General features: G+C 45.3%; 3 protein-coding genes across 3 annotated transcripts; 1 reads left to right on the forward strand and 2 right to left on the reverse strand.

The window, feature by feature from the left end:
* The first annotated feature begins 781 nt into the window (after positions 1-781).
* Positions 782-3,127, forward strand: LOC130696728 (stimulator of interferon genes protein-like). The gene is made up of 8 exons (XM_057519832.2): positions 782-1,345; positions 1,410-1,469; positions 1,527-1,720; positions 1,830-2,061; positions 2,121-2,266; positions 2,333-2,504; positions 2,575-2,688; positions 2,756-3,127. Exons 1-8 carry the CDS (start codon positions 1,171-1,173, stop codon positions 2,812-2,814), a joined length of 1,152 nt encoding a protein of 383 aa, XP_057375815.1. The 5' UTR covers positions 782-1,170; the 3' UTR covers positions 2,815-3,127.
* Positions 2,992-9,897, reverse strand: LOC130696851 (nuclear pore complex protein Nup205-like). Its single transcript, XM_057519977.2, has 17 exons — positions 9,646-9,897; positions 9,105-9,577; positions 8,276-9,046; positions 7,790-8,217; positions 7,579-7,728; positions 7,299-7,522; positions 7,134-7,230; positions 6,863-7,068; positions 6,546-6,801; positions 6,272-6,479; positions 5,670-6,195; positions 5,036-5,609; positions 4,634-4,977; positions 4,189-4,539; positions 3,879-4,110; positions 3,232-3,809; positions 2,992-3,156 (listed from the first exon to the last, which is right to left on the reverse strand). The coding sequence occupies exons 1-17, from the start codon at positions 9,778-9,780 to the stop codon at positions 3,079-3,081; spliced, it is 5,631 nt and encodes a 1,876-aa protein (XP_057375960.1). The 5' UTR covers positions 9,781-9,897; the 3' UTR covers positions 2,992-3,078.
* A 242-nt stretch (positions 9,898-10,139) lies between these two features.
* Positions 10,140-21,382, reverse strand: LOC130696568 (CREB-binding protein-like). Its single transcript, XM_057519655.2, has 8 exons — positions 20,708-21,382; positions 19,785-20,536; positions 19,129-19,716; positions 18,863-19,046; positions 18,353-18,765; positions 14,012-18,280; positions 12,651-13,746; positions 10,140-12,552 (listed from the first exon to the last, which is right to left on the reverse strand). Exons 1-8 carry the CDS (start codon positions 20,790-20,792, stop codon positions 11,777-11,779), a joined length of 8,163 nt encoding a protein of 2,720 aa, XP_057375638.1. The 5' UTR covers positions 20,793-21,382; the 3' UTR covers positions 10,140-11,776.
* Between the last annotated feature and the right edge of the window lie 738 nt (positions 21,383-22,120).

Here is a 22,120-nt window from a genome sequence, read left to right on the forward strand (position 1 = left end):
GTGGTTCTTTTTTCATTCAGACAAACAGATAGTGAGTTATTAAGCATTTTCAAACCGGAAGTTATACCGAAAGTTAAAATTTCGAAAATTAAAAAAATGAACTATGTTCTTCTTTACAAGGTACACAAGATCTGCATAGTTTCAGTCGTAAACTATAGTAAATTAACATAACAGGGCCTTTCAAAGTTCGTAAAGTTCAGTTTTCAGGTAGTTAATAGTAATAATAATTAAGTAACGTAAGTAGAATATAACAAAATAATTATTGTGTAGTTATATTTTAATCAAATAAAGTTATTAATTAAAAAAATTATATATTTATATGGCTAGAATACGCAAAGTTGTATTTTAAAAACTAAATAGGAATCTGGCCGATAGATGGCCATAGCTGTAAAAAAGGAAAAAACAGCCGAAATTTTTTTTTGGGTTAAAATCATGGCCTACTATAATAACGGCCAGCAAGCGCGCAATACCCCCTGCGCCTAAAACTAAATTGCCAGAGGGGCCTAATACCCCAAACCGAGCTCCACTTTCCACTGTTTGGTAACTAATACCAGAATTGAAATGAGAGGAAAAACCAGTGGAAAGTGCAATTCTGTTTGAGGTACTACGACAGTAGTACCTCTCCACCATTGCCAATCAGTGGAAAAAGTAAAAGAAATAGGAATGGGTGGGATGAAGCTGTAGAAAGTGGACTTCGATTTGAGGTATTAGGCCCATCTGGCAATTCAGTTTTAGGCGGAGGGGGTATTGAGCGCTTGCTGGCCGTTATTATAGTAGGCCATGGTTAAAATAGACTGCCATATAAATATGTCTGATTTGGTTTTCTTGAAGTTGGTAGAAAAAATGTCGTGATTCTTACCTGTCTGCGTTTTTTCCCTCGTGGTAACTATGATATGCCCTTGAAAATTTATGATACAGGAAAAGCTAAAAGATGAGTACGTTTCTCTGGCCATGATGGGTGTTTTGTTGGGGACTCCCCTAGTACCCCGTTATCGGTTAAAAAAAGCCCGAATCTGCTTTTATAACGCAGTCGAGTAGAAAGGAATATGAGATACAGTAGTTCTGTTGTGTAGGCAGCTTACCAGTTGTGTGAATTACAAAACTTTTGATGCAAGTTAAACATCCCCTGTTTAGTTAACAGTTAGTCTAGTTTGTTCCTTTCAGTAAAATATGGAATCTTTGGGCCTGACCACTCAAACTGCTTACTTTGGGAAAACAAAAATTTTTGAACCTAAGAAAACATGCAGCAATCCAGGAAAACAGGAGCCTAGTGGAATGCCTAAAAGCAGAGGATACAGAGCAGAGATATTAGCTTTCACAATAGGTTCTGGATTACTTTTAATTGGTATTAAATTCTGCAAATTTCCCTTACTGTAGTAATATCTTCACATGCTTTTGAAACTTTTTAGCATTCTTATTTCCCCCTGTTAAACATGAAGGACATGGATCTCAACAAATTGCAGTGCAAGGTATAAAGAACCGCTTGAATTTTTTTGTTTATCTAACTCAAAGAACATTCTTTGCAGTTGGCTTGCTCATGTGGTTTGGGATGACATTTGTAATGGCCGAGATTATTCGTCGTGTTTGCCTGTTTTCGGAAGAGGTTTTTCACTTGAAAACTCGCTACGACGGTTCTATATCCCGAGTTGTTCTTCACGTATTTAATTCGCGAAACTCTGCCAATTTCTTCACCGTCGTCATTTTGCTTTCTCTACTGTTTGTGAGTCATCATTTTCCCCTCTATGGTGACAATGTTATAACTGCAGAGAAAGAGAGCAACAAACAGATATATAATACATGTTTGTTTGATTTTTCTCTTTTTTTTTTAGATTAGCTCGTCAGATCCCATGGTGATGACTGAAATTAGCTCGCACTGGCCAACTTCGTTTGGACTGTGTGGCCTGTATATTATTTTCATTTCGGTAGTGAAACTTACGGAGAATCTTGTTGACTGTGAAGTGCTGCTAGATGACCGTGTGATGGCTATTGGACACGGACTGGCATATTCCTACTATTATGGGTTCTTAAAAATAATTCTTCCTGCAAGCGAAAACAGTCAAAGTACTGTCGTCATTCTCTTATCATTGCCTCTTCCTGAAATCTAAATTTTTGAAATGTAGGTCTCAGAGATCGTGCATCCCATTTCGAGTTTGAAGAAAAAATCCAGTTAGCATCTAAGAAGATGTTAATACTGATTCCAGACACATGTTTTTGTACCCCGAGTTTCCAAGACATGGCGCCATGTGGACAAATAGAGAGAGTTAAGGTAATATAAATTGTATGTTACTTTTATCGTTGTTCTCTGAATAATTCACCAAGGCAAACGTTGTAGAATCTGGAAGACGTTATTATTTGCCGAGCGGGAATGAGAGGGCGGCCCTACTCAGCGACTGTTTACTTAATCCAGCCAGAAGGATCCAAAGCCCCTGTATATGTCATGATGGAAATGCCATCAATTCTTTTCGTCCTGTACGAAATGAATACTATAGGACACAGTAATTCAAGTAAGCTTTAAAATATGCTGTTGTATTCCTAATCTATTAGGTTTCTTTAAAACCTGTTTACGTTGCCTAGAACTCACCGCGTTCGAACGTACTCAGCAGGCACAAGCTTTCTGTCGAGTTTTAGGACGACTACTCGAAGACGATCCGAGCTGCAAGGACATGTATGACATAATATACTTCAAAGGTGTTAAGTTAAAACTTACCAATGTTTCATCGCATTTAATTAATCATTTCGTTCGTTCTCGTCCAAGATCAAAACGCAAACCTAGCCCAGATGATTTACGACCATGTTCAAAACACAAAGCAATAGTTTCAATTTGCTAATCGACCCCAGTGAGCTTCGCATGCTAATTGTGAAAATAGTGAAGTATCTCTGCCCAGTACCATCTTACTTGTTTTATGAAGCTCCTATTTGCCTTCAAATATATTTTTATTTCCTAAGCTATTCAAATGATTTCCGAAATAATTAACTGGTTTTAATCATGGCGAAAATTTTAGATGCTCACATCCTCTTTAATCAACGAAAAAATTACCACTTCTTCAGAGAGTGTAACCCCAGAACAAAAGTATAAAATTACACGCTGAGCAAACGTTTTACTCGTCGAAGTAGCGCTTGAACAAAACCGTGACGGCCTTTTTTGTGGAGGTACACCTAAAATGGACAAATAAATTGTGTTAGCAAACATCTCACAACTCCTGAAAACAAAAAGTTCCCCAATTTTGTTACCTGCTCGCACTCGTTCATTTTCTTAAACAAGATTGCATTAAGATGGGTCGGCGCTTCCTTTTTTAATCGACTAAGATCATCTTGACTCAAAATCGATGATGATCCACCGAAAGCCAATGACTTCTTATGCTGGAAATAGTGTTCCATATGGTGCCACAAGAGCCAGGTGGCAGATTCCAACACTAGACTGCAGAGTTCTAGGAGTTCTTCCCAGTTTTTCAGTTCTTGTTCTAACATTTTGGCTCCAATCATTCGACGGACATGAGCAGGCAGTTTCTCATCGGTATCGGCAGGCAACAGCTCCATTAGCTGTTGTGTCGTCAGATCTTGAATCGAATCAAGACGGCGGCGGCAAATTTCACTTTTCTCTTGTGCACTGATCAAGAGCGCTGAGGAGCTGACCAAGGTTTTGGTAAGGATTCCCAGGGAAAGACATGATTTACTAGGACGATCAAAGCTCGGTGCAAAAATGGCGCGATTCTGTGTGGTCAGAGATCGAGCGAGTTTTAAAATGTTCCCAGCCACCTGCAAACACACTTTGCTCGATACAAGACCAAATTCGGCCAATATGTTCTCCCCTAATCATAAAAAAGATATGTCAATTTTTTAATGCGCCAAAAATAAAATCATTTCGCTGATTTACATACCAAGAATATAAACCGGCAATAGGTTAAGGGTCACTTGTTCGAGACGACTCAATTGTCCGCGTACCTCCATGGCAGCTGGGGATTCTTCATACACTGCATTCCACCCAGCCGCTCGTGAAATGACGGCAGTAAGCAATGCCGTTTCCTCCAACTGGGAAGACACCGGTGCTAAGTTCCGATTGCGTAAAATCGCACTCACTGTGTCACTGTGGGAGAGTAAGAAGTGTATCACCTGAGATGACAAAAAAATAAATCTGGGGATTAGGCAAAAACTATGCTAGGCTATGATCGAGTCCGTATATGAAGTCACCTCCGAACTTCCAGTGCGATGTCGGCTTCCGAGTGCGGTAAGCATTGTGTTGGAAAGCTGAAGAGCAGGGAAAAGGATTTGATGGAATCGATGGGCGGTATCTGGGATAAATGGTGCATTTTCAGTTGTCCCGCTGGTTACTTCAGGACGCTGGCTAAAGACTGACATCTCGGAAAGACGTTGGAATATTCCACTTTCTAAGAGCACGAGGGCTCCCTTTTGGCTGCTGGCCAATCGAGTCAAAAGCCCCATCTGCGACTCGTAAACATATAAAGTACGCAGGCCGTCCATGTTGGGTTGCATTTCTAAAGCGCCCACCAATCCAGCATCCAATTGAAGCAGGGAATTTACCTTAATGGTAACAGGAAAGGAATAAGATTTTCATTAAATTAATCAAATGCTGAAAACTAGGGAATAGTCTATATGAGCAATGAAATGCTTATACCATGTGTTTCAAGTATCCTTGAGACGACAAAAAGGTAGCAATAGGCCCTTGGTTGTCAGCAGCAGCCAACTGATCGAGAAGGGAAAGGGCCAACATGCGCTGTACATCGTGACCACTGCTGCAATCACGGACAAGAGTCTGAAGTAATGATGTAGGAGCCAACTTGTAGAATTCAGCAGTGTGATTGCTGATTCTTAAGCTATTTAGCAAAGCGCTGTACAGATTGGTTCGGACGCGATGAGCAGAACCACTAGCGCGCAAAATCCAATCCACCAATTGGCGCTGAATAACATTTATTGTAGCTGACGACGTTGGTCCTCCTCGTGAAGTTGCCATTGAACGGGCTGAGTTCAATAAATTATTAAAACTAAAACAGTTTGCCTTTAGTTTCTAAGAAATTACCACTTTGAGTCCGTAGAATGGTTCCGTCAAGACACCTTACGTAATCGGAAGGCACTTGAGTTGCGTTTGACGATGATGCGGGTTCCTTAACACCCTCCAAGGCACAAGCTCGTAATCCTGCCAACAGGATCACCATGACGCCCGATAAGTAATGAACCAAATCGGGTAAGGAGTTGTCTGTTGTCAAACATTTGGTGAAAATATCTTGAGTGATCTGAGTCAGGATATTCCATTGCTGGGTGTATGAAAGATCGTTCAGAGACCCGGTTGCCAAAAGACATTCCAGGACTTGCCGCCACCCTTCTAAATAGGAACGACGAGCCGAAAGTTCTAGCCTTATGTTATTCCGTTGAACCACGAACGAAAGAATGTTCTGAACTTCTTGTACGATCAATTGGCGTTGGCCAAGAGCCACATTGGTAAGGTTAGCCAGTTCGCTACGTAACCGATTTTGGAGCAACGAAATTTTCGTTAACTGAACATCCTCTTCACTCACGATTTCACACTGCTTGACCAATGCTTCGATGGCACCCGGATCAAAGAATTCCATTGTAGGAGGTGTCAGTTCGCACTCCTAAATAAAAAGAATTTGATTACACTCAAATCACTTAGACTTTTGCCAAGGATGTCTTACTTCTAGGTTGACAGCATCCAAAAGGACAGCAATTTTTGGTCTCGATCGCATGACCAATTGATCCTGGTTGCCAAGAAAGGACATGCCACTCAACAATGATCTGTCAGTGATATCTCCCACAGTGACTGACTCGGCTGTTTCGTCCACTTCGTACAGAAAGAGTGAGGCTAGACGCGAAACGTGAGACTGAAGGCCTTTGTCCGAGGCAATTTTCACTTCAACAGCAACAGATTTAAGTAGCCAGCTCATTTGTGATAGCTGCGACCATCCAAAATTGCCGGGTGCAAAAGGCAATGCAGCAACCTGCCGACCGAGGAAGTTGGACGAGCGCAGGAATCTTAACATAATATCAGATACAACTGGATGTGAACAGAGCTGATAGAGAAGCTTATAGGCCAATTCAGTTGCCCTGAGATTGGCACCCGAGCTGTGGCCTTCTGGGAGAATGTTCTTTTCCAATATGCCAAGTAGAGCATGCAGGCACGTCCGAGGTTGATCATGGATTCCAGGTTGTTGCAGAATGGTTCTGCCAAGATATAACAAATAAATTACGTGTAGATTGCTGTACACAAACTCATATTACATACTAGCAAAAAACTTACTTGCTTAAAGGAGCTTGAATGCTAAACCCAAGCAGGAAATGAGCAAAACTTGGATGGGGTAAATTGACTCCTTCACTAAGAAGATGAAGAACAACGAGTCGACATCCCTGTCCAGCGTACGAAGTTTCGCCGTCTTGGTCTACGGGAACCGTTGGCGAATCGTTGGGGTCTTCCATTTCTAAAGCTTCAACGAATCCGTGACGAATAGCTGTAATAAGAGTAATGACGATGAAAGGGAAGCATTATAATATTTGAACTTAAGAATAAAACTTACCTGTGGTTAAGGCAGCAGTTTTCGTGTACAGAGCAAGAAGTTGATTTTGGGTTGATGGATTTGCGGCAACTCTTCGAATTATGTGTAAGGCGGCCAATGCATGTTGAGGAAGATGTTGATTCAAAGTCACTAGCTTTCCAATATTGACCATATGGTCCGGTTTGCCAGTACGGCTGTTGATACCCAAAAGCAGGCTGTCCAATGTAACTACTCTTAGTCCAGAACCCAGTCGACGAATCAGTTCCACAAACTCTTCCTAAAAATTCATCACAAATGTACTTCGTTTAATATTTGCATTCTTCCTCTTCCAAACATACCTGAAGTTGCAGCACACGTTTTAAAATTAAAAGAACATTGAGAGTAAGTGTTTCCAACTCTTCTATTCCTGGTGTGGGTGAGTAAAGATCTAAAACGCGACAACCTTCATCTACCACATGAAGCAAAAGACGCAGAAAATTGGAGTCATGCAGGCAATGCACCAGCAGATGATAGCCCGGTGGTTTAGATCGAATGGCATTCCCACCTAGTCCCGAAAGAACCATGTGTAAACTACAAAAACTGCTACAAAGGGATCCATATCATACTTACCAGACGGTAGTTCGATGTAGGAGTCTTGAAAATCTTCCACGCTAGGTTCATAATTCGAAAGTAGCTTCAGAAAAAGCTTGACACAGGCATTCCCGATCTATAAAAAAAAAACGACAAATGGCTAATCAAAATGTTCCTTTCAAGCACTGGTGATGTCAAACTAACCTGCCATTTTTCTGTTTCATTGCGATATGCCCTACCAGTGAATCTGAGGAAAACGGAATCTTTAACGTAGAATAGGTATGGATCGAACCCAGGGGTTCGATGCCCCGTTCCCAAATTGGATGGAATGGGAACATCAGTCATCACATCCAGTAATTTTAGGAAGGCTCTCGTCAGTGGATACTCTTCAGCTCGAGATTCCACGTCTTCCAATTCCGTCTGAATACCTAAATATCTCCATGTGTTATGTTAATCAAAGGTATAGAAATAATGTCATACACACCTTTGACATTTGCTGAAACAACGCTGGTTGTCGACAAAATTTGTGCTGTCTCGATGCTACTCCATAGAGTGTAGACGATATCAGGCGACTGTGCAAATGCTGCTAGTACTTCCATGATTTCTCCCTTTAAGCTCAATGGCACAGCACAACCTAGTTGATAACAAATGACTTTCAAATAATCCCATAAACTCGAATCGAAATTTGAACCTACCCAACAGACCGATCATTACCACCAACGGTATCCAGGTTGGGTTTTCAGCCAAAGATATCCTAGCAATGGGATCGTGGTGTAGAATGATTCTCATTAACTTTAAAACCACCTGCAAACCCTGGACCTCCTGTGGCGTAATGCCTTTTGTTAGTGGCTTATGGCGATAGATGGTATCGGGTACTGGTAGTGATTCTTGGCGCAAACTATTGAAGTATCTATGAAGTGACGAGAAAAAATGTTCCCAGGATATAAGGTTGCTTTGGCCACCACTGCTGTTCTGTTTTAGCAGCGTGAAGGCTTGATGGGCTGCTCTCTTCCCATTGGCTAGTCCACAGAGCATGCTGGCGTAAGAGATGTAGAGCGATGGAGGTAACAAATCGCCGGCCAATCTTATAAACTTATAGAGGGCCATTTGACGTTGGGAGATCCTGGGTTTCATCAATAAAATTCATTAGAATTTCTAATGCAAAAAATGTTTGATCTTACCTATAATTTACTCCAGCATTAGCCATGTCGCTGGACCAAAATTCAAGACAAAGTTCTAGGTCCAGAGGATCCTCGCCATAGAGTACAGCTATGAAGTTAAGTAACCACTGAAAATGTAACGGCAAGTTTGGTGGCGGCTCGAGGCCCTCCTGCTGATAGACAAAGATGTTTCTGGCAACTTCATCAGCCTTGTTGCGGAGATCTTTGATTTTCAGTGGCATTTGAACGATCAAATCCGTTACGAGTGCATGTAAGCGACGTAGATAAAATTCTTCTTTGTAAATATGATTTTTTGTTTGCAATAAATGGCTCAAGAAGTTCAATGCCTTTCCGTCTAGGGCAATGTCAAGAATAGCCTCATCTTCGTCAACTTGCGACTGAATTGGAGCGCAAAGTCCAGAGGAAAGCGAGCGAAATGTGGCCAAGGTAACTGCCCAGGCAAGTTGAGCTGAAGCCTGAAGACCAGCATTCTTCCATTGCAATGGTTCTGTTAAACGTTTTTGAAGGGTGGCAACAAATCCACTATCCGAAGTGATCGGTAGTAAGCGTACGACGTCTTCACTTTCTTCCGTTCTCACAACAGCGCTGATATCAACAGCGTATAAAAGCGCTATAAGAAGCGTGACGTTGACGTTGTCGATTTGCTCAATCGAAGCTAGATAATTTACTAGCAACAATGTATCTTCTTTGGTCAATCCATTTTGGGCAGCTAAATAAAATATGATGTCAGCTAATGATTGCCTTATTTGAGTGAAGAAATCTTGAACTTGTCTAGAATAAGGAAAAAATGTTTAAATGTATCTAACGAGAAATGATGTTACTAACAAACCTCCTATGTTTTGGACCACCCAGAGCTCGATTTTCATGCAGTAAATTGATTTCCTTTTCAAGACTGAGCTGTCCTAATAGGACTATAATTTGATCAACCAGGCCTTTCTCCACCAACTTATCTGTGTACTTTGTGACTAAGTTGACAACTTGTTCGCTGGTGTCTACTGCCCAAGAAACACCTTTCCTTGCTTGTATGAGGGTTTTCAGTGAGCTTACAATTGCATGTCTAGCATCGTAGTATAAAAGCACTGAAACTAAACCCCTGGTTAGATCTGGGTAGTAGTGCATTTGTTGTTCTGCAGTATGTAGGAGCCCAACTGAGATGTTTTCGTTTAAATTAAACATATCTGAAATTATAAGTGCCTCATCAACAAATGACTGTTCAAGTGAAGCAGTTGTTTTCCTTCCAGGAAAAAGGACAGGCTCTTTAACGGATTTCAGAAGAAGATTTCTGTCATCAAGATTTTTGGCCTAAATAGGGTAAAATTTAGGGTAAAATAAATAATGATTTTTTTATTTTTTTTTTTATTTTGACTTACTGGCTGTTTAAGAAGGGCAGAAAAATCTGAACGGTGATCTTTCAAAACCTTCTCCAGGTTCTCCAGGTCGTTACATTGTTGATTACCGATTGTATTTTCAACCACATTGTGGAGGTCTTTCGACTTTGTCCACATTGTTTCTAACGTAAACTTGTAACACTATACCGTTTCAAGAAAAGAAGAACAATTCAGTAGATAAAAAATATTTCGACTAAAACGCTTGATTCGAAACTTCGAATTCGTCTGTGAATATGCAGCATACAGACGTGCCGGTGGCTGAAGACAACGCCATCTAGATTACCATCATAAGCGCCCTCTGGCTAACACATTTTCCCGCCAGTGGGCGAATAGAACGATCTGCAGTACTAGCTTTGTGTAACTCAATGCTATACAAATTAGAGGATTTTTCTAAATTTCTCTTTACTTTAAAAAGCCATGTCTAAACCCATGGGCTTGTATAGGTCACGTAAATAAACGAAAACAAGGTACCAATCTTACTTAAGAATGATCAGACGGTTTGTAATCAAAAGAGTAACAAGTAATATTTACAAATGAACTGCAAGTTATCCTGTACACAGTGTCTTGTCCAAAACAGTCACGTATAACACGCACAAGAAATGAATGAAAAAAAGACCGACCACACACGGAAAATGAAAATAATAATCGACAAGCACAAAAAAAAAGTTGTTCCCTTTTATCATTATACAAAAAAGCAATGCTCTCAGCTGCTTTTTCTTTGTTGTGGAGAAGTGGTGGTGTGGAGTTGGAGCAGAAGGAAATACGGGGAAAATTCAGTTTTCGCTCAAGAAAATCGTTATAAAGATGACATCGTTCTTTTTTTCAGAAATAATGACGCCCAATTTGGGAGACCGAGTCCAACGCGTCATCTCGATTACAAAATAGAATATTAATAGCACTGAGAATTTGTTTTTTGTTGTTGTTTTCACCTGTACAAATTACACTAAGTCATCCAACTGACTTGATATTACAGACGCACACCTACGACGACACGTTGCGCTGTGCCAAAAGTTGCCTTTCAACACACACTCACTCACTCTCTCCCACACACACACAAGGTCGATATTAGCAGAATTTTTCTTATACGATAGTATTACTTTTTAAAAAATTTCGGTGTTGAAACAAGGTAAATGAGGAAAAGAAGGAAGATCAGGGCGAGAATAGAGGGTTTTCCTTTCAACGACACGCACCCACGCACACGCAAAACAAAAAGAAACGGTCGACGGTATGATTGTGGCAAAATTATCAAAAAGAAAAAGACAATCATCCTAGAGTGGATAAGTTGAAGTAAGGAGACGGACGTATAGGAACGGTGGTGTCCACCTATTTGGGTATGTTTTCCTTGTTACTTGATACTATGTACAAGATTCGCATGTTGGGATCAAATTAAGAAATGAAAATCCAATCGTTAATCGCACTGCGAAGGGGAAGAGAGGGAGACGGGAAAAAGAGACGAGGGGTCGGAGGAAATCGTAGGATTGAGCATTTATTTTTTTTTCTTTTCAAAATCTCCTAATTTTCTTTTCCTTTTTAAATTTATTTGTTTACTCTCCTCGTACGCAAAGAACGGCGTTTCTTTTTTTTACCGCCTCTTTGTTTCCTATACAGGTTTTCATCATATGTATATTATCTTATAAGTTCACAAAACATATGCAATCTTTGATGCTCGCCATAACTCGTCTGTTGTAGAGTCTACATTCTAGACTTAATTGAGATCAAAAAAAAAATTAATAATAATGAAAAAAAAATGTCATTCGTGATCCAAAAAAAAACCCCCACCATTTTGCCGTTTGCGTGTGCCCAGATTCTATAAGCATCGTGTGATGGGAATTTGTCCACTTACATTTTGCCATTTTGAGAGGGGAGGAGGAGGCGCTTTGCTAGTGGGTTAGGACAGAGGGTGCAGGGAAATGGACGAACGCCTTCCACAGCATTCAGTCTACTAACTTGCTATTGCTTGGCTCGCAGTCAAAGGTCACTTAAGAATGTTTAACAAACTGAACAACGAAATGAAACAAAGAGGAAGCTCCTAATACTGAATACCCAAGCTTTTGGAAAAAGCTCTTCCCCGCTTCTTAATGCTGAATGACAGGCGATGATCAAATCCGAACGATCAAAGTCCCTCGACAAACTTGGAAAGCTGATCCTGCGGCGTTTCCAGCTGCTGTTGTTGTTGATCCTGAGCGTTGCTCATCATCTGTGACTGCATGAGGGCGTCGGACGGATCGTGTCCACCTAGTTGTTGTTGCTGCTGCTGCTGCTGTTGTTGTGCCGCTACGGCAGCGGCCATTGCGTGATGGGGGGACTGCGTCGCCATCCGAGGTGAAGGTGCTGGCTGACGCGGGGACGGCGACGGACCCATTCGGGGAGATGGATTGGGCTGCGGAGAACGTACCGTCTGCGGTAAAGACGGAGGGGGTGATCGGACGGCATGCATCAACTGCTGTTGCGGAGAAACATTTGGATGTACCATCATGCCCTGTTGTTGTTGCGGCGACGGCGACATCGTTGGCGGAGGCGTGTTCTTCATCTGCTGCTGCTGTTGCAAAAGTTGTTGCATTGTCGACTGCTGTTGTCCACCAAACTGACCTTGATTGTTGGGACTCATAAATTGGTTCCCATCTCCGTTTCCACCAAAGCCGTGCTGCTGTTGTTGCTGCTGTTGAGGGAACCCACCCATACTCGGCAGCGGTTGCCTTGCCCTCGGTCCAAAATGCTGTACTGGAGGAGGTTGCTGGAAGCCCTGCTGTTGCTGCTGCTGCTGCTGCTGCTGCTGCTGTTGGTGTTGCTGTCTCTGTAAAGCCATCATTTGCTGCTGATGCTGTTGTTGTCTCAACCACTGTTGCTGTTGTTGCTGCTGGACAGTTTGCTGTTGTTGATTCGGAGGACCTATGTCAAATAACATAACACTCAGTTAATCGTAAAGTCCTTGAATTAAAAAAAAAAAGCATTTGCGTACAACAACAATCAGAATTGAAGTTTCATACCTGCATTCATGCCAACATTGCCCATCATACCGGGTTGACCAGAGCCTTGTTGCATGTTTTGCTGTTGAGGCTGATTCTGCTGTTGCTGCTGAATGGTTTGCATGGCTGCTTGAATTCCCGGTTGTGCCATAGCCTGCATGTTATTGGGTATGGAACCTTGCTGCCCCTGTTGGTTGGGCACTTGTTGTTGGCCCTGCTGAGGCTGCTGGTTCTGATTTTGTTGCTGCTGCTGTTGGAGTACAGAGCGCTGTTTAATGAAGGCTGCCATTAGCTGGGGATTGCTACGCAGAATTTGCACAACTTGCTGTTGCTGTTGTGGCGTGCTCGGTGATTTGAGCGTTTGCAACAGTTGGTGGAGGGCTTGCGGCAATGGACGCTGAGCTCCTCCTGGTACAGTTATTCCGCCGGCACCTACAGGTATCTGCGTTAGACTGCCTGGCTGCAACTGCGCCTGAGGTTGTTGTTGAACGGCGTTCACCTGTTGCTGTTGTTGCGCAACATTAGGCCCTACGCCTGCGACTCCACCTCCAGGACCCATCATTCCTCCTTGAGAGTTGCCCATTGACATGGCCGGTGACGCTTGGCCTGGCTGTTGTTGTTGTTGAGCTCCAATCATATTGTTTGGTGCCATAGGTCGCATTTGTTGTTGTTGACCCATTACTTGATTGGGGACCGCACCCCCTTGTGCTGGACCAGCAAAGCGAGGACCTCCCCACTGTTGCTCGCCCCCCATGCCCATACGATTTCCCTGCATATTGTTGATGGGCATACCGCCATTACCGCCCATGCCACCCATAGCGTTAGGCCCAGAAGGTCCGCCGACGACTTGATTCACTTGCATTCCAGCACCGACCATGTTCCCCGGCATGCCACCAGGTTGCATGTTCATTGGCGGCCTTGGATGTTGCATCATCTGCGGAGGAGGCATCACCATCGCCGGGTTGACGGCACCCATGCCCCCAACAGATTGCTGCTGTTGTTGAGGATGCTGATGAGGTCGCACACCCATCGTGTTCATCATGCCCATACCACCTTTTCCGAAACCACCTTGTTGAGGCACTTGGCTAGCTGCCTCTTCCTGGACCTGCTTTACAACCTACATAATGTTCAATGATTTTCATTCAATTGCAAAGTAACTTGTATGAAGAAAACAGAAATGTCTTAGGAGACACAATGTGAGTGAGGTGAAATACTCGGCAATCAAAGAAACCACCGATTTTGGAATTCACTGCATTTAATTTAGCACTTTAAACATAATCAATGATGCATGGAAAGCACCATTAACATTTACTAGTTCGCCGTGCCAGATTAATATCAATAAGCAAAATAGAAATAAAGCGGCCAGAGCAATTTTTTTTTACCTGAAGCACATTGGCAGGTGGAGTTTGAGTCGCTGGTTTCATTCCGGCTCCTGGTTGGTTGTGATGAGAATGACCACCACCCATGCCCATCATGTCAGAACCTCCGGGACTCTCCAGCGGGGATGAGGGCCCCATGCCCGAACTCATCGGACCCGGTGTACTGGGCCCCGTTCCGCACGCTGAACGATTGCCCATAGAAGAAACGGCCGCCATTCGCCTCTTGAGGAAGTGGGCGTGCTGGAGCCGCTGCTGCAACTGCTGCTGGCGCAGCTTCTGCCGGATGTTGAGGCAGAACGGCACCATGCACTTGGTCTCGGTGCAGTGCTTGGCGTGGTAGCAGCAGAGGGCGATGAGCTGCTTGCAAATGGGGCAGCCGCCGTTCGTCTTGCGCTTGCAAGAGCGCGTGTGCGTCACGACGCGCTTCATCTTCTGGCACGACGGTAGACGGCAGTTGGCATCGCGACACTGACACGCGTGAACAAGAGACTGAATACAGCGCTGGATGGACAATTTTCGCGCTTCTTGCGGGTTGGCCTGTTTGGAGTCCGAAGGAGACGAACCATCGTCCAGGTCGAATCCCAATTTCTCCATTTTGTGGTGATGGCCGTCTTTCTCGTAGCAGGGGACGCACAAGTCAAAGTCGTCGCACACGGTGCAGTGGAAGCGCGTCTCCACCTGAGACTTGCAGTTGTTGCACGTGTAGACGAACCTGTCCGTCCCTTGGTTGTGCAGGTCGTAGAGCATGGCCATCGAAGAGTACTTGCATCGCCGCAGCGAGGAAAACTCGTAGTGCTTGTCGCGGGCCAGCGTCAGGAAGGCGTCTCGGCCGTCCATCAGGTCGCACTGGATGAGCGGGTCGGGGTCGACGACGGGTCCGAGCGACGCGGCCGCCTGGACAGAGTGGAGCCGGATCACGAAAAACACCTCCTTGTGCTTCTCCATCGTCGTGAAGATTTTGGTCGAGAGGTCGTTGCCCGTCTGTGGAGCGTTCGATTTCTTGTTGTTCTTGCGGTTCGTCGCCTTGGCCTTGTTCGACTTCTTGGCCTTCTTCTGACCCTTCTTCTTCCCGTCCGGCCCGGCTTCCGTCTCGTCCGTGCTGACGGCCGCCGCCGCCGCTTCCAACGCTTCCGCCTGCCGCCTCTTCTCCTCCTCCTCCTGGTCCATTTCCCGGATGCTCTCCTCGAGCACGTTGGGCCAAAAATCTCCTTCAAAATAGGGAAGTTCTGCAGCCGATTTCAAATTATCTTCCATGGCTTGTTTGAGGATGTCTTTATAGTCGAGAACGATCCGTTCAATGATACCACGGTCCAGCATCTTCTTGTACCAGTCCTGCAGTCTCTTTGGCTTGGGGATCCGCTGGTCGGGCGGATGGCAGTGGAAGATGTAGTCGTCGCCCTCAGAGGGCGGACAAGCCCAAATGTGAGCCATGCAGTAGCCCAGCTGCTTGACGTAGTCGAGGTAGCCGAGCAGGATCTCGTGGTAGACGGCCGTGCGGAACTGCTTCGGTCGGAAAAAGTGGACAGAGTCGAGGTAGGCCAGGTAGACCCGCCGCGTGTTGGGACTGGGACTGTCCGAGCCGTACTCCTGGACGTGCATGCCGAAGAAGCACACGTCCGTCCCGTCGATCTCCTCGAAGGCGAACAGGGCCTTGGCCCGGTAGGGGAACGTCTCGCACATCTCGCCGTTGTCGACAAAGCGGCTCTTCATGCCCGGCTTCACCTCCGTGATCTTGTCGGCCGAGGCGACGACGCGGATCGACACCTCGCCGGCGCCCGCCTCCTTCTTCTTCAAGAAGTTGTTGACCCGGTTCTCGATGAACGTCGACAGCTTGGTGGTGGGCAACCGCTTGGCGCCGTACTTGTTCTCCTTGCGCTTTTCGCCGCGCGACTTGAGACAGTTGTCGCACGTGAAACCCTGCGGCCAGATGCAGTCCATGTGGAGGACGCAAATCTGGTGCAATTTTCGCCCACACTCTCCGCAATCAACAAACGGCTCCAGATCTAACGCGTCGTTCTTCAATTCTGTGAATTGTTCTTTTCGGATGACCGTTGGCGGCTGGGTGGGATCGTCGCCGAGGGAAACCGTGTCGCCGGGAATGTCGTTGAAGCACTTGAGGCAGTACGTGTAGCGGTGGTAGCTAAAGTACTTGGCGTCGCGCGGGATCGAGCAGAGCTGCTTGCCGTAGCAGCACAAGACCTGCGGGTTGAACGTGTACTTGCGGCCGCAGCAGTAGCCCAGCGACTGCATCACGGGGTCGATCTCCTGCTCGAAGACTTCAGAGAGTTTGGTGCAGCAGCGGTAGACTCGTGACGTCTTGCGGTTGTAGAGCCAGGCGTTGTCGAACATGAGCCAGACGTCGTCCACGTACTCCCACGGATCCTTGTACTGGCCCGTGTCGATCTTGCGCCGGATCGTCGCCAGATCCATCGGCTTCTTGATGATGTCAAAGTAGTCGGGAATGCCGAGCTTGTGCGGGTCGACCGGGTCGCGGAACGGAATCGACTCGGGGTCCTGACGGTACAGTTTCTCCAAGGTGGGCATCAAGGCCTGTCGGAGCTCGTCGGGCGAAAAGACGATCTTGCCCGCCTTCTTCGGCCGGACAATGGGTGGGATGGCAACAGCTGATGAGGTATTGCTGGCGCTTGCAGACGGACCAGGTGTCGTTACAGAAGAATCCGAGTTGCCACCTCCGAAACCGCCAGTTGGCTTCATATCTGAACTGCTCGTATCGTTGGTATTGCTAGCAGCCGAAAGAGGGGTCGATGGCTCCTCTTTTTCTTCTTTGATGCCTGTGAGACGTGGCTGTTGATGGCAGGAGGAGGAATTATCATTGGCGAAATGGCCATCGTCCATCGGTTCCATTTTCATTTCAGGTTTTTCTTCCTCCTTGATATCTTCGGCCCCTTCCATGCTGCTAGAAACGCTGGCCGGAACATCGACAGGTTCTGCTTTGACTTCGATTAATCCTGAGTCTCGTCCGTCAAACGCATCGCCGTCCTGCTGCAACATTTGCTGTGGATCCACATCTTCTTTTTTCACACTAAAGTAGCCACCAGGTGTCACTTCCTGCTTTATTTCAGTTTTTATACTATTTCCCCCGGCAGATCCACAATTAGCGTCATTCGCGCTACCTCCCACGCCATGTAAAGGAGTTGAGTCTGACATTGGCATAGCGCTGGGGGTATCACCAAAGCTACTACATGGAGTGTTCGGCATAGGCATGTTCATCCCTTGTTGCATATTCGATGATGTCATTCCGTTTGGAGTCATGCGCTCATTCATGTGTTGTTGTTGGTCAGTGGAAGACTGAACTGATTGTTGTTGTTGCTGTTGTTGGTGATGCTGTTGTTGCTGGATCATCATTGCATGATTTGGTTGTTGTCGTTGTTGCGACTGCTGCTGTTGGGCCACTGAGTACGGTGGAGCAGGCATGCGATTCCGCATCTGCTGTTGCTGTTGCTGGGACGCGTTTTGGCTCATATTGGCACTGGGAAAAGGTGAACTAGCGCTCATTGGAGTGCCCATACTACCGTACGGTGACAATCCAGGAGGAGGAACGGTTTGATTAGGCGGTCCAACATTTCCATGATCCGGTCTTATCTGCTGCATTGCCATTCTCTGCTGTTGCTGCTGGCCAAGTTGATTTGGCACTTGATTCATTCCCACCGGACTGGGAACTGGATTACGCATCATCATCCCACTAGTTGGCGCGATTCCTCGTGGTCCCTGCCCAGACTCCCCAATCCCTGGCATATTAGGTCTCAAACCTGCATTGTTGCTCGGCGGTACAGGCTGCTGCTGCTGCTGCTGCTGTTGTTGATGCTGGGGTGGAGGTACCTGCTGACCAGGTGGAAGATGTGCCAAGGCAGATGGAGCCTGCTGCTGCAAAGGCGTTGTCGGTGTTGACGTTGGTGTTTGCTGGGCCTGTTGTTGCTCCTTGCGCTTCTGCCGTTTCTCGTCCAGTTCTTTCTGAATTTTGTAGATCTTTTCGGCTAGAAGGTGGTAGTACTCTGACCTGGAATCGGCCATCTTGTACATGTCGCTCTCCACTTTCCGTGCGTAAGCCACCAGGTTGTGCATCCGCTTGTCCAGCATCGCCTGCGGATCGGGTGTTGGAAAGATGGCCAGGACCAGCTTCTGGACCAGGTGATTCCGCAGGTCGGGTGAGACGGACTGATGCCACTCTTTGGATCCCTGGACGGGGTCGGCAGTGACCTGACTTGGCTGCAGCCCACCAGGCAAAGGAGTTGTTGAGTTAACTGGACTCATCTAAAATATTGAATTAAATTAACATTTAGATTTCGAAAGGTCGATTACCGAGGAAATGTTGTTAGGTCTTACAATATGCTCAATGTTGGAAGCGTTGTCTGAGATAGCACCCCTAACATTCCTGGGACCAGCCCCGGTAGGACCAGCGGCCTGCTGCTGAGATTGCAGTCCCGCGTTTAGAGCAGGGCCACGATTCATGGTGCCAGGAAGAACAGGTTGGCTTGCAGAAATCGCCGGTGGTGGATTGTTTCCAGCTAACTGGGCGCTGTTCATAGGAACCATTGCATTCTGCTGTTGCGGTGGTAACAATGGCCTAGGCATTCCACCAACAGCATTAGGTGGAGCCTGAACTCCTCCAACAGCAGCGCTTTGGTTGTGCGCCGGTAAGACACTTTGACCAGGGGTTGTCGAAGAACCGCCAATTGAGTTCGAACCCAAGCCAACATCAAAACCCGCTGGACTTGGTTGTGAAGTGTTATGAGGAGCTATTAAGGTTGAAGAGTAAAAAGTTAAAACAAGAATATAAAGAAACTTTGTTATTCAATTATTAAATTTTGAAAAACATAAAGTAAAATCAATTACCTTTATTCCGGTCTGCCTGTTTGAGAGGCAAGCAGACGGGGCAGTCGGAACGGTTGCAATTTTTCCAGTGAGAAATGATTTGCCGCGAGGACGAGCAATGAGGTACTTGACATGATTTTCCGGCCTGGCACGTCGTCATGTGGTTCAAAACATTCTTCATAGTCCGGCAGTGTGGAAGGGTGCACTATTGTATGTGAGATAACAACCCGAAAAGAACAACATTTACCATGAGAAATCGTAATACGAAAAATGCATCATCAACATACCTCTCCATTCGCTTGATTCTCTCGTCGCTGGCACTTGTGAGCATGAAGTAAGAGTACAAGTTGCTGCTGGATTAGCTTCCTTTTCTCGGGGTCGGCGGTGGCTGCCGCGCTAGCTGCCCCAGCACCACCAGCCGATCCTGCCGGTTGCGCGACAGAGGTAACTGCGGCGCTAGGTGCTGACACTTGAGGAGCATTTGCTGGCACTGGAGGATATTGTTGTTGCTGCTGAGGATGCTGCTGGGACGACACCATGGGAGTCTGAGTGACTGATGATGGCGCCGTAGAAACCATCGGTGCCGAAACCATGGTCGTTGCCCCACCAGGCATCATAACTGGTCGGGCTGACATGTTAGGATTCATGTTTGGCTCGCTATTAAACCTCGGTTGTTGTTGTTGTTGCTGCTGCTGCATATTTTGCATTGGTGGTATACCACCATTAGCTGTACCGATAGGCCTTTGCTGTTGGGCTGTCATCATAGCATTAGGCATATTCGAATTAGCGAAGCCATATTGATTGGAATTGGCCATAACATTCGTTCCTGGTCCAGAATTTGGGCCCATACCTCCCATTCCAGCTATTCCCGGTCCCTATTTCAATTCAGCCTTCGTTTAGATCGAGAGAAAGAGTGTACGGAAACGGGAATTTTTTTTTTTACCTGTAAGCGGGGTCCCTGAGGATTCATTCCTTGGAGAAGCTGCCCTCTTAGTGGCGCTTGCTGCTGTTGCTGCGGCATCATAGTGCTCGGAAGGCCTCCAACAGGTCTAGGATTTCCCATCATGGCTTGTGGACCATTATGTAAACTTTGGCTCATCTGACCAGCATTCATCATAGATCCCGGTGTTTTCATTGACACGTTGACGCCACCCATTCCAGTTGGGTTCAACATATTGTTCATCGTTTGTTGTTGCTGCTGTTGCTGCTGCATAGACTGCATCATTTGTGGCCCGTTTCCCATCGAGTTCATCATGGCCATGGGAGCACCACCGGGCGGCGAGTTCAATTTACTATTAAGAGGCCCTTTGCTTAAACCACTGTTTGCCATGTTCAAGTTGTTGGGCCCAATTGCACTGCCACTAATCGCACCACCACTCATATTGTTCAGCGATGCTTTGTTCTGCATCCCCATGTGAGGAAGCTGGTGGTGGTGTTGAGCATCCATGGATCCATTTTGTTGCTGCTGCTGCTGCGCCCCGGGTCCCAGGCCCATTGACATACCCATTCCAGGGTTGTTGGGGCCCATTGACTGGGGCCTTTGAACACACTGTTGTTGTTGTGGTTGCTGTTGTTGTGGCTGTGCTGTTGGCTGGCTCACATTCGCAGAAGCATTCCCCCAACCTCCCCCTGAAGTGCTGAACAGCTCATCAGGTAGATTGTTTTCAAGATCAAACAGTGGATTCCCAATCATGTCTGAAAACAAAAAGAAGAATGGTGTAAAAAACTTGACGTATAAAGGAAATGTTTGAAGTTTCACCCAACTGTCAAACATATGACAGTTTGACAACATTGACAAAATTTGGTTGCCAAAACTGCAAGGATAAAGTTTTTAAAATTCCAATTTAAAACAAAAGTGAGCTTTACCTGATGAATCAGTCGGGCAGCTGCCAATAGCATCGTTCAGTTTGGGCCGCTTGTTAGGCGGCCCTTCAATAAGGTGTTCAGCCATGACTTGTTAAGTTAAACCAAGCACCCCTTCTGCTAAAAAAGACTCATCGCAGATCCTCTCCCACCAGCACATGACACTTGGACAAGTACAGAGAGGTCATAGAGCACTCTTCTCCACAGCCATTGAAGATGTATAGGTAGAAAAGAGACAAGGCAGGTCTGATGCTTCCTTCCAAATTTTTCTTCTTCAACTAAATAAAGCGTCCAATGCGCCGGCCACTATTTTAATAGACGTTTGCGAATCACTACGATGGCGGTAAAACGGGGCCTCCGATGCAGGGGCAGCAGCTTCTTCCGCCGACCGTGTAGAATTGAAACCTTCCTTCACGGCAACGGCTTTCACTTCAAAAAAAAAAAAGAACAACCCCGTCCCACCGTCTGTAGTCGTCCGAGATCTCCACAGTAGGGGTCGCCGCCAAATTTTCGATTTTTATGTAAACTTTTTTTTCCCGACAATATGACGATTCGTTAACAGTCAACGACACAATCTTGCATCACAAAGTGAACGATGGCGAAAATTTTCCGTTCACAAATGATATTTCTTCTCCTGCCACTAGATATATCTACATTCTTCACCAGGACCAAGGACAAAATGGCTGCTGTTGATTTCTTAGCTTGGATCTAAGGGTCCAGCTCTGGTGGCAAATCTCGCAAGTTCTAGATGGTTTTTTTTTTATTATGCTACATTACTTTAAGATGTAAAAAATGTTTACGTTGTGACGTCCTGCTATTTCAAGTTATTTTGAATAAATTTTTTTCCTAGTGTAAAAAATTAATACTGCACAGCCAAATAGGAAATTATATCAGGTGTCAAAAATTTTTACCCAAGCTCATTACAATTCGTGTGAACTTGAGACTATGTTGCCAGATTTCTACTTATACCGTTTTGCATACGTTTTTATTTATTTTTTCGGGCATCGTTTCTGAACGCGAACAGTTCCATTTACACATTTTTTTACATCAGTTAATTTTATAATCAAATTTTGAAAAATCAATAATATTATAAATAATCAAAATAATTCGCGTATTTTCCCCCTTAAAGCACCAGTTTTTCTGCGGTTCAGGAGAAATGTATAATATTATACAAGAACTGTTTACAAAGGGATGCGTGAATAATTTTGCAATTTCTTCCGCGGATAAAAAAATGTTAGAGGAATTTCTTTTGGATCAGTAAGCAATTAAACAATGTAAGTGGAAAGGTTGAATTTCAGAGGGGGAGGGATGAGAACAATCCCTGTTACCTGTTGTTGTGTTTCTCAGTTTTGCAAGTTACTGAATGGCTTTAAAATGAAATTCACGCTAAATTAGTTTGTAGTTTTTACTTGTTGG

The sequence above is a fragment of the Daphnia carinata genome, chromosome 1 (genome assembly GCF_022539665.2).
Source record: "Daphnia carinata strain CSIRO-1 chromosome 1, CSIRO_AGI_Dcar_HiC_V3, whole genome shotgun sequence".
Classification (NCBI taxonomy): Eukaryota; Metazoa; Arthropoda; class Branchiopoda; order Diplostraca; family Daphniidae; genus Daphnia; species Daphnia carinata.